The sequence below is a fragment of the Athene cunicularia genome (genome assembly GCF_003259725.1).
Source record: "Athene cunicularia isolate RWA chromosome 8 unlocalized genomic scaffold, athCun1 chr8_part1, whole genome shotgun sequence".
Lineage (NCBI taxonomy): Eukaryota > Metazoa > Chordata > Aves > Strigiformes > Strigidae > Athene > Athene cunicularia.
The window spans coordinates 10,578,054-10,589,824 of record NW_020799109.1 but is presented as its reverse complement, the minus strand read 5'-3'; the positions used below and the strand labels follow the sequence as shown (position 1 = coordinate 10,589,824).

The 11,771-nt window shown below is 36.1% G+C and overlaps 1 protein-coding gene across 4 annotated transcripts in view; it reads left to right on the top strand.

Moving 5' to 3' along the window:
• Positions 1–11,771, top strand: part of MAST2 (microtubule associated serine/threonine kinase 2) — a 195,984-nt gene that overhangs the window by 21,150 nt on the left and 163,063 nt on the right. For 3 of the 4 annotated variants that reach the window (XM_026853582.1, XM_026853583.1, XM_026853581.1), the window contains exons 2-3: positions 1,160–1,304; positions 4,953–5,095. In XM_026853582.1, coding sequence (XP_026709383.1) covers positions 1,160–1,304; positions 4,953–5,095 — 288 coding nt within the window. Of the gene's footprint in view, positions 1–1,159; positions 1,305–4,952; positions 5,096–11,771 lie in introns of those variants that run through there. The other variant, XM_026853586.1, reaches the window with a different exon arrangement.

Sequence of the window (11,771 nt, the reverse complement as noted above, 5' to 3'; positions counted from 1 at the left end):
CCCCCCCCGAAAAAAAAACCCCACAACAAAAAAAAACCCCAAAACCCAAACAAACCCAAAACCCCAACAAGCAAACAAAACCAACAAAACTTGAAGTTTTTATAGTGTGTAGTCCTGGTCTGGATTTGACAGTTTGAGGCATAACACTGTAGACTGAATACATTTGAATTAATGACTTCAGAATAGATTTTGACTGGAATCTGCAAATTTTAATTAAACCCCACAATTGGTAGATTAATTTTTGATGTAAACTTGATTTAAAACTATGTTAAACCATGTGGTGATTTATCATGCAGTGTTTATTTTTTTCTCTTAAGAGGTTTTTTGAGGATAAGCATGGCTTGAAGTGCTGTACAGCTAATGAGAGGCATTTGAAATAAAATGGAGCAATCCCTTAAGACATGTGGAGTGTGTTGCACTACTGCAGAGAAAGGAGAACTTGACCGACTTCATCTGTTATGGGCTGTAACAGAAAGTGTCACATTATCTTCAAATCCATGTATGATATCTATGTTTGTAATTCTTTGGGTGTGAAACGTGTTCAACACCTCCAGGATAATTAAATGCATGAGGAAGGCACTATGATTGTGCTTGCTACTGTTCTACCTACTGCTATTTTCATTGAACATTACACAAAAGATGATCTCTATCCTAATTATCGTTTAGTGATACCTATGGACTTGTAGTAGAACTGTAACTTACAGGAGTTTTGGGTTGCAATTGGACATTGCAAATGTTTTTTTATAGGTATATTAGCCATAGACTGGATAGAGTAAATAATCAGGAAATTCGGAGTAAATACTCTTTAGCGGTAAATAGCTTGAATCAAAGCTAAGCCTGATTTTTCAGTAGCCTCTTTTCCTCCATAATGTAAGAGCAAATAACTGCTGTAGCATAATTGCCTTTTTCTGACTATTATTAATGATATTCCTTACAGCACTAGTGTTCAAGGATCACATTTGATTGGGATCTTGTGATGTGCTTTCCATGCAGATATGTGGCACAAAAGAGGGGGATTTAAAATTTTAAGTGGGTGTTTGTGTGTCTGTGTGTGTTTTTTTTCCTTAAACAGTCTCATTTATCCTGTGGAGATTGTGTGTTTCAGAAAACAGATACTTAGCTGTCATTTACAAACTTCTGTTTGTTTTTCATTCTACAGGAGATAACAGAGTCCACTCCATTACGCTGCAGGAAGCTCAGCAATCCTGACATCTTTTCATCTGCTGGGAAAACCAAGCTCCATCGTCAGCTAAGTCAAGATGACTGCAAGCTACGAAGAGGTAGTTTGGCAAGTTCTTTGTCAGGTAAGCCATTTTGTAAAGACCATATGACAATTCATTAGTATTAAAGATGCAGTATTACTTGTTGCCGTAAAATAATTTCTTTAAAACTAGAGGTGATGTCTTGTTGGGAGGACATAAAAAAAAATTATGTAAGAGAAAGATGCAAAACCCCCAAAATAGTAGAAGAGTGAAAAAGAGTCTGGATTTGGAGTGAAATACTATATATTGCCCGGAGTGAGCAGTTAGAAGCTAAGACTTAATGTGCGAAGTTAAGAGAGGCGAGTGGTAGAACTTTAGACAACATAGTGATGCATTCTTACCTCTTCCACTTATAAGGTCAGCATTGAGGGCAAGCTTGCCTGCTTTGCCTTATTTCTTACTGGGAACTTGACTTTTATATCAGGTTCAAACTGTTACTTAGTTTCTTTTTGGCTTCAGAAGCACTGTAGGCATTTGTGATTCAAAGTAAAAATCTTGCTTACTAACTAGATGTTTTTTCAGTTTGTATAAAGTTTGGTGTGTTTTTTTTTTTTTCTTGTGAATACAATCTTCAGCCTTGTCAGAGAATTTAGTTTGTCAAATGTAGAACCATGGAGTGAGCATAGTCTAGTAATTATCCAAAAAAGAGGACCAAGCTCAGTAATTTTCTTTTTTAAAGACTTCATATGTGGGCTAGGGGATGGTTTCACAACTGTTTAAAGCTGGTATCGGTCTGTGATGCTGGCATTAGAACATACAGAGTTGCATGATCAGTCTGGAATAAAATAGCTGATCTGCCTGAATACCACTGTTCTGTAGGGTTAACTTGCAGCCCATTTCCTCCCTAATTAGGCTGACTGTTCCCTTATTTGCATGTTAGTGTAAGAACAAGAAGGGTTGGAAACTCTCAGGTGGGAAGGGAAGAGGAAGAGGGTGAAACCACCCATTTTGGCAGCAGCATGGGCTTGACTTGAAAATACATCCAGTCCTGGTCCCTCAGCCTTTTATCAGGGGAGGGTAAACATCTTATAGTTTGAGGTGCGTGCTAGGTGTAATGGAATTAAGTAAGCAGTAAAGTATGCACATTTTATTTTGAGTTGGCCTTGTCTTAATGTTTTATTTGTAATAAGTGGCTTGTTTCTGAAAAATGGAAATATTCCTAATGTTCTGCACTCATGTAAGTTTGTTCTCTAAGATAAGTTTGATCGCTAGAAGGGAATAGAAGTTATTAACTAAGCATCTGTCAGCTGATTACAATGGCCCAAGGTAGTACTGTAGTTTGTTTTTTTAGGGTGGTGGTGTTTTGTTTTTTTTTTCCCTTGACTAGAAATAAGCAAAGAAAAGTAAATAGGAGGAAGCAGGAAAACTGGAGAAGTTCTGTTTCTTTTTAAAAAATTATTTTTCTGTTTGGAGATAACATTCTTGTAGATTTTCTGAAATGATAGCGTTCTCCAGAACTTGTTTCTTCATCTTAATGACTTTTCAATCTACTATGGCCTGATTCAGGAAGGGGAAAAGAGCCCCAGCAAGATCAGTTTGACCCAACTGAATAAAGAAAATACAGCTGTTTAGATATACATATTTTAAAAGTGGGTGCTTGGAATGTATGTAGGACTTGAGGCATGGCAGGGAAAGGCTTTTAACTTAAAGCTCTACCTTGAAAATAATTCCACCTTATTTTTGCAACAGAAGCAAATAAGTTTAAAGAGTATAGATGATTATGTATGCAAACTGATTGGTTTAGATTTGTCTCTTGATGGAATTCTGTCTTCCTGGGTTCAGATTTTTTTGAACTATGAAAGGAGATATTGATAACTATATCTATTGGAGATTTAAATAATAGTATTCTTGCTCTCAAGCACTGGCATTTTGAACTGTTAGATAATTATATGATTTGAATTGCTGTTATAGGATATCTTTGTTAGTCCTTTACTGAGATAAATACAGCAATGTACATCTCTGTAGTTCTGGACCTCTGCGGACAAGAGCATTTGTTATATTCACACATAATCTTGAAAATGAGCAAACCATGAAAATCATGTCCACAGCTGTAAGCAGCTTGAGTGGGACTGGGAAAAAGGAACTAATACACTGTGTCTCTGCTCACCAAAGTTGAGCCTTCTTCTCTCCCACATGCTTTGACTCATTCTGTTGATGTGTACTGCCCATTGCTAGTAACTTTCACAGAGAATTAATATAAACCAGTTGAAAAAAAAACCCAAAACCCACAAAAAACCAAACAAAAGGACAAACAAAAAAGACACCACTCTCATTCCTCATCCCCCTGGTGTCATGGCTAATCACATTGTATGACAGTCTTCCAAATATTGTAGCCTGCCTTTATGTAATTAATGTAATCTATCGCATCTAATTTTAATGTGAAGTTGAATTTGTAAAGTAGCTTGCTGCCTCTAAGAAAAAAGCATTTTTCTATAGTATATGTGATTAAAGATGTAGACTTCTTCCTGCTACTTATTGCAACAGATGTCTTAGTCCCCTGTGATTCCTGTTGTAGTATCTGAGCATGTAATAATTTGTTGAATTTAACTATCTTCACCATGCTTGAAAGGATATGTATGTAATTCAGTCTCACAGTCCTAATTTTAAGGAAAATGGTTATTACTCACATTTTGAAGATGGTGAAACTGAAGTACAGAGGTTGACTGACCAGAGTTACAGAGGAAGTCATCTGGAAGCTAATAATGGAACCCAGATTTACAGACTTTTTCACTTAGTGTTTTTAACTGCAAGACTATCTTTCTTTTTTTTTGTGAATGACATTGTACATAAAAGGAAACTGTCAAGCTTGATGGAGTCAAAATATGACCTACTTTGACTTTGGCTCTTTCTCATTGTGGAAACATAATGCTTGACATTTTTCAAAAAGGAGTGTTATATTGACTAGAAAAAAAAATGTATCGAGCAGATCCCTTTAAATGATTACTGTATTTCCTGCAGTAAAGTACAATGGTGTGAACTTGTTGAGATAGGAACTACTTTTCTCACTGTGTATGTAGCATGGAAGATTAGCATCTACACTTAACAAATCAGATGCAAGGGAGGACTGGGGAAAGCTACAGAATGTGTTGCTTTTAAGATAATATGATACTACTGAAGAGTGATATTTTTAAGACAAAATATCCATCCATGGTTCAAAGCAAAACAATGTTTAAACATACCCTATATTCTGATCACAGCTGCATGAAAGCTACTGCTGAATATTCCGATTGTAGGAGAAAGTGGAGATGTCTAGATGGCTAAGCTATTTAGAAGCGGTAATAGTTTATGAATGTATTTTCACAAGAATTTTAAAAATTATAGTTAAGAGATTTTTGCAACGTTAACATTGCCTTTCTGTAGGGCAATAAATTGTTTAATTGACAGCAAATATTTCCTTTTTAAGCTTTGTGAAATATAGAAAGGTAGAAAATGATACAAGTCTGTTTCTACAAGGTTTTGGATTTACCCATTACCTCATAATGTAAACTGGATTTTTTGGAAATACTTAGTTATCAAACATAATGAATTCACAGGTAGTGTGCTCTTACAAGTTCTAACCTACCAAAAACCTTTAAATTGCTTTTTTCATTAAATGCTTTTTCTCTACATGCAGTATTTTTCAGCATTGCATATTGAACTTGCAAACTTGTTTAAAATCAAGCTGATAGTATTTTCGTTTTGTTTTTAAAGGAAAACAGCTGCTTCCCTTATCAAATAGTGTCCACAGTGGGGTGGGACAGACGGTATGGCAGCCACCTGGAGATACCTCAAACTTGGTCCGCATGAGAAATCAGTCTCTAGGACAATCTGCTCCTTCACTTACTGCTGGTTTGGTGAGTGAATCTGGGAATACTCATGATGATTTTGTGCTATAAATAAAAAGTGGTGTGATCTTGTGCTTGAGTTTTTACCTTGCTTTCCCTGCTCCTGATCAGTGAATGCAGCAGTTTTTCTTGTGGGCCCTTTTTAGGGTAGAGGGCAAGTTAGGAAGACAATGTGTTCATTCTAGTTTTGACAAAAGCCAGGAAAATCAAGTGTGTGCGTGAAGAATAATTTATTTTTTTAGATGATTCTTCTCAGTGCTACTTAAGTTGCCTGATACCTGAAAGAAAATACTAGTGGGTGTCTAGGGAGATGTGAGCATGGGAACAGGACCATTTAAAACAAATTTAATCAGGAAACTTCTGAGTAGCTACATCTGCCTGTTTTCCTAGAGAACAGTTAGGGGGATGAAGCTGAAAGGGATAACTGTCCAAGGAATTAAAGAGCTGGAGCTGACATCTGCTCTTCAGCCTGGTTTCTCTCAAAAGATTTTGATAAAGTGAATGTATTTTTGGAGAATGTTGCATCTGCCAAATTAGCATTTTCTAAGAAGAGAGTATTCTGTATGGGGGGGGAAACTCAGATGGCTCTAGTCAAGACTGAATTTAATACCAGAAGAAACATACATTGTTTGTACATGTTCCTTATTACCTCTAATTAATTAAAATCACTGAAGTGCAAGGAGAAGAAAAATACGAGTAGAAAAAGACAGTTATTTGTGAGCAGCTGTATATGCAACAGAAATTTTTGGTAAATAGTAGACTAAAAGCAAAGCTAACATTTTTTTTTTGCCGAACATCCATAGAGTTGCCTGTATAACAAGTTCCTCTCAAATGAGGAAGTTTTGGTGTGTACTACTTTATAGAGCAGCAAGTAACTGGGTAAACTTATATTACATTGTAAGAGAGTTTAGAAGCAATGACCCCTTAAGTAAAAGGGTGTAACTTGGATGTAGCCTTAGAATTTTTTTTTGGATCCTAGAGAGTTTGGTACCACCAGGCTATGAAAAGAAGCTTAAATCTTTAAAGTTCAAAAAGGCATACATTTGTGTTACCACTAATTTCACAATGAACTATTTGTAGTCTTAGCATTTTCAGACATGCTACTATATTGAAATAATTCTGATTTAATTGCACTGTGTCTTAGTTTAGTGCCTGTTCAGTGTTTCCTTAAACTTCTATTCTTAGCAGGCGTTATAATTTGGCTGTATCAACAGAAAGGGAAAATGCTTACATGAACTTAGCATCTAAGCATTTATCTGATGGGTATTAAAAAAAGTAAAATGTTAAAATACAGGCCTATTCCCTAGAGGCGGGGAAATGCCTTAAAGCTTTATAGCTTGAGTTTATGAAAATAACTGTGCTTTAAAACAAAGAATTAGTTCTCAGATATTTAATTTGGAATACTATTTTGTTGCTTAACATCTGTGTACAATTCAGCAAGCTGCAGATGTGTTCGCATGTTACAGTTCTGCATATTACTAACATGATGTATTTTCAGTTTGTCATGGCAGAGTTTGTGCTATCTATCAAATGTTCTCATCTGAAACAATGCCAATAACTTATTTTAAAATAATCTAAAATTCTCTGCTTTGTAAATAAAGCAGAGAAATTCAGCTGTATATCTGGTATTTGTCCCTCTGTGATGGTGTTAGGTACTGAAGCCTATGGTCACTTTCCTATCTCTGTATACTTTATGGCAGGCTGCATGTTAATTCCATTTGTAGTTAATTAAGACAAGAAATTAAGTGTTTTTATGTGAAGTGGACTTCTAAAGCAATGACTAAAGAGCTGGTCACAAGATGAACACCTAATTAAGTGAGTCCTGGGATCTTGGAGCAAGTTACATGTTTTCAGCTGTTTTAATATCCTTGTGGTATTGAAATAAGTTTCACAAATTAGAATAGCAAAAGGTCTCTTGCCAGTATAATTAATCTCCTTTGAAGAGTAGCTCTATTAAGAGATGAGTAGGTTCAGTAATGCAGTGTCATTTTAATATACCAGCCTTGATTGCTAGAGCATTTCATTCTTTTATTATATGTTATAATACAATAGAAGATAGCTAGAGAGAAGTGGGAGTGTGGTATGGGAAAGCCAGAATACTCAAAGCTATGGGCATTGTTTCTGCTCCCTCTTTTTGGCACTGTAGGTATCAGAGGATTTTCCTTTGCTAAATATCTTTGCTGGCATTCAGTAATGTGTTTTTTTTTACTTTCTAACCACTACCAATCCTACACATTGTTTGTTGTTCTTAAATTGCATTCTTTTGAACTTTGAAAGTATTTGCAAAGCAAAAAAAAAAAAAATTAGCAATGGCAAATCTATAGACATTAGTTTTCCGCTTCTGAAACAACACTGATAGCTAGGCTGTTTATCAGTAACAACTTCAGAACTGGAAATACATTGAATTCTAACATGCTAAACTACATAAGCACAATTTATTGTTAGACAGAATCTTTCAGCTCATACATGTGTGGTAGTCTGGATTAATGTGTCTGTCATTTGCCACTAAGATCCTTGACTTGAGAAAGCAGCCAGGGCAGACTGAATGCTGAGTACTGTCATTATGGAGTGATAGATGTTTATCTGATCTGTGTGCCTTCTAAATGTATGTAGGGATTTCAGAGGATGACCTTCAGCTGGTCATCTGCTCTTAAGACAGATGGCTCTGGTCCTAGTAGATTGTATTCTGGTGGGAAGGGTCCTTTCAAATCCCTAAAATAACCAAGGAAGTAATCAGGGGAAAAAAGACATAAAACATCGTTGTGGGCATCTCAGTGGTGTTTTTGGCTCTCAAGACCCAAATATAGTAAAAACTGGGGGCACTGTGTATAAGGAACAGAAGGATAGTAATGTGGAAAATCTCTTATGATTTAGTTTGGGGGTTTGTTTATTTGAAATCTTGACCTGCAGGCATCCTGTTGTAAAGAGTTAGAACTTGGACTGTGTTTTGAAGATCAGGCATATGGATGCGTTTTCTTATCAAGAAAGGCATGAAGAGCATCAGGGTTTATTAATTTTAGAAAAGAAAAAGAGCTTGTTGAAGAGAAGGTTGTCATCTTTGTAGAGGAGGAAGGTTGGGACTGTGTTTCTTGCAAATACTTCTATTGACAAAACTTAATGCAAATTAAATTGATTGCTGGAAGTAATGCCATAAGGTCATAATATTCCAGGGCTGGAGCATTTATGGGTGGGCAAGGGATGACTTTTCCCCTCATGTTTATTGTTTAGAAGTACTACAGTAATTGTGAATATGTATTTACATTTGTGGAGAGGCATGTGGGTTTTTTTGTGTGTGTCCTGTTCCCTCACACCCCATACAGAGCATCTTAAGCACTGTCTCCAGTGTTTTGTGAAAAAAATATCTGACAATGTGCTACCCATTAATTAGGACTACATCTTACAGGCATTGCTTGCTATCTGATGCCCAGAAAAGTTTGAGATGTTCCAGGAATAAGAAACCATGTATATTCCTTCTGCCAACTGTGGTGATGGGAAAACATTTGTAGAAGCCTGTCAGTGGAAAGTTAGATAGTTTTGTGAAAGAGATTTTGAACCTTTAATTTATCTTTTCTAATACTTACGGACTTCACTTTTTTAAAGTGCTCCCAATACTGAACTGAAACTCACTGTACTCCTTGAACAGAAAAACTAAACATAATTTTTGAAAATGAGGTTGAGGATTCTAGCCGTGTGGTTGCAGTTCTCTCTTTAGTATAAACCTTCTTCCTTATATTCTCTGCCACATGGTATGTGGCCATTTCTTCATCTTCAGAGGTGAAGTCTGAACTGCTGACTAAGCAGTTGCTGCTCTATTAATTGTCATGCCAGACTTGCAAGACTTCCTTGTAGGGTCAATCTCCTCTTCAGAGAATAATTTCATATTACTTATGGTTTTATATTTACTTTGTAAGGTAATGGTTAAAGTAAAATGAGACAATGGTGTATTCTCTACTGTTGTAGAGAGTTCCAGAAAGTTCACCTTTCCCTGGCTGTCTTCTATAAAAAGTGGTTAAAAAAAACCCTTCTCACATTTTGAACAAGATTAAAAAGGCTCAAATACAAAGATGTGAAATAACTGATGAGCCGGAGAACTTCCTGTGTTGAATAACACCGAGATAGTGACGCTGCTCATTCAGCCTGATTTACTCTGAACATTGAGTTCCTCAGAGCTGTGCAGGTTGGGCAGTACTGAGTGGAATGGGGAGAATGGTCCTTGGTGGCTCTGCGAGATGACGTGTGTTGGAAACCTGATAACTGACATAGACTTCACCCTGTGGCATGTTGTCTTTGATGTCCAACTTGGGGTATGCTTTTTAGATGTAGGAGAGAATATTTACTATTTATTTTCTAAATTTTTATTCCTTTGTTTTTCTTAATTTCATTTTAGATATATTAGGAATAGAATCAACTGTACCTAAGATATAAACTTCCTGTAATAGTGTATTTCCCCTGAGCAGGTTGCTCTTCATTGCAAAAGGATGTACTTCAAATCTGTATCATTCTTGGCTACCAGGAAGAGTGGCTAGTTGGCTACAGATCTGGGCTTGTCGGTGGGACAATTTATGTAATTATCGTTTGAATTCATGTGAAAGCTAAATCCCATTGCTACGTTTTTTAGTAAGGCTGCTGAGGAGTCGTGGTGCTGTCTGCCATCTGCTGGTGGGCCTCTGGCAATTGGCAGAAATTCACTCCAAGATTCAAGTGAATTTTTGTAATAGAGATCCTGGTAAAGGTTAGTGATTTTACAGCACAGGCATGTTATTTCTGGGATTGTGTTCCACAGTAACGAATTGCTAATAACATGGCTTTTTTTTTCCCTAAAAAAATTATTATTATTTGGAGCTAATTATATAAATCGTTGTTTGCGATTTTTAGTCAGAAGCTATGTTGCCTAATAGTGTTTTAGTCTGTGGCCTGCTAGGTGGTGCTGGAGTACTGGAGGTCTCAGTATAGTGAATTGTGTTTTCAACACAGAATGACACCATTGTTACAGGGCCAACCTAAAGAAGAGCTGGAGATGTTTTCCTGTAGACTGTAGCTAAAGGACAACTTAATTCTGTGTTGATTGTCAGTTCAGTATAGAAATTAGTAATTCAAAAGTCTTGATGAAGTGCAGTGGAACTATAAGTTCAGGCTTCTTTATACTCTGCTTCAAAAACCCTCTTAGTTACAAAAAAAATTTATATCTCTGGGTCTTCTTCTTAGTCCCTAGTGCTTTTATGTATTTCCTGTTGATTATTTAGGATCTCCACTTTATGCAGACATCTGGGTAGCATTGTTAATCTCACAGTGCTGAGGTCTTGGAATAGAGTTAGTAGTGACTAGCAAGTATCTGACTAGCAAATTAAACATTAGTTTGCAAAGAACAATAGCTGATCTTCCACTGCACTCTCCTCCTTTCTGCTTGATGTGTATGCTGGCAGTGAGGTAAGTGCATAGAGTTTAGGCTTCTTCCTCTCACAAAAGAATTAGATGTAATCTCTGTCTTTTTATTAAAAATACAATACTAGTTGAGGAACAAATCATTAATGCCAGTTGTGCACAGTGCTGATTGACTGGGTACTTATTACAGTACTTATTACGGAAGCAGACAGTTGAATCCGATGAGAAATCTTCATTTACATTTGTGTATTTTGAAACACCCAGCTGCTCTTTTCTCAAAATGTTTTGTCATAGATAACCTTACTTTTACTTTGTATTTTAGGTGGTAACATGTTGACTATTGAAATGTTGCTGAGTACAGCTGAAAATATTTTTGTCTAAGAATGACAATTATATAGCTGATGAAGACCACAAATTGTTTTAGGGAGTAGAGAACTTTCAATACTTGACTCTACAAGTAGAATTTAGTATTTTTGTATTGTTAGAAAAGCAGAAGATAGCAGGAACTATGGTTGTATGAATTAATGGATTTTATTACTGTATGAAGTCACAGAATTGTATTTTAAAATAGCCATTGTAATTGTAATAACCTGAGATGGGTAGTAAGAGGATTTCCAAAATAAGACCATATGAAGTCTAAGTTTATGCATCGTAATTTAAAACTTGCATTTACTTATGCTGCAAAGTCTATGGGTGAATCTTTGAGAGTTTGAGTACCAATTTTGGAAGATGTGGCTATAAGGAGATAGAAGATTAGTGTCAAAGAACTAAAGTAGTGTCCAGGCTTGCATTTGTTTGAAGGGACTGGGTTTGAGGAAGAGGTAGGGAGCAAGTTCTAGACAGAGGGTTGTATGTATCGGCATGAGCTGAACGACAAAACTTGGAAGTAAGAACAAGGCCTTGTATAAGATATATATACCTTGTATAAGGTATAAATAAGAAAAGGCCTTTGTAAAAAAGTAAATGATATTGTAAGCAAACTGTGGAGGGGCTTCTTTGTATTTATTCTGAGCATTGGGCAGTGTTTAGAGTGTTTGCAAAGACTTTGTCACAGCTCTAAGTTATCTCTGCTAGAAAAACTAAAATGCATATGCTATAATTCTGTGTATTTTCATGATGTGTTTGGGACACATGCTTCACAATGGCATTCAAAACTGATAGTCCTGAGAGGTTTTTTTTTTTTGCTAGTTAACTTCACTGAGTAATTCATATGTATCTGTGTAAAGAACAGCAAGTAATTGTGATAATTTCTGTACTAAAGTTATATTTAATATATACTGTCTGTTACTTAAAACAGTCAGCA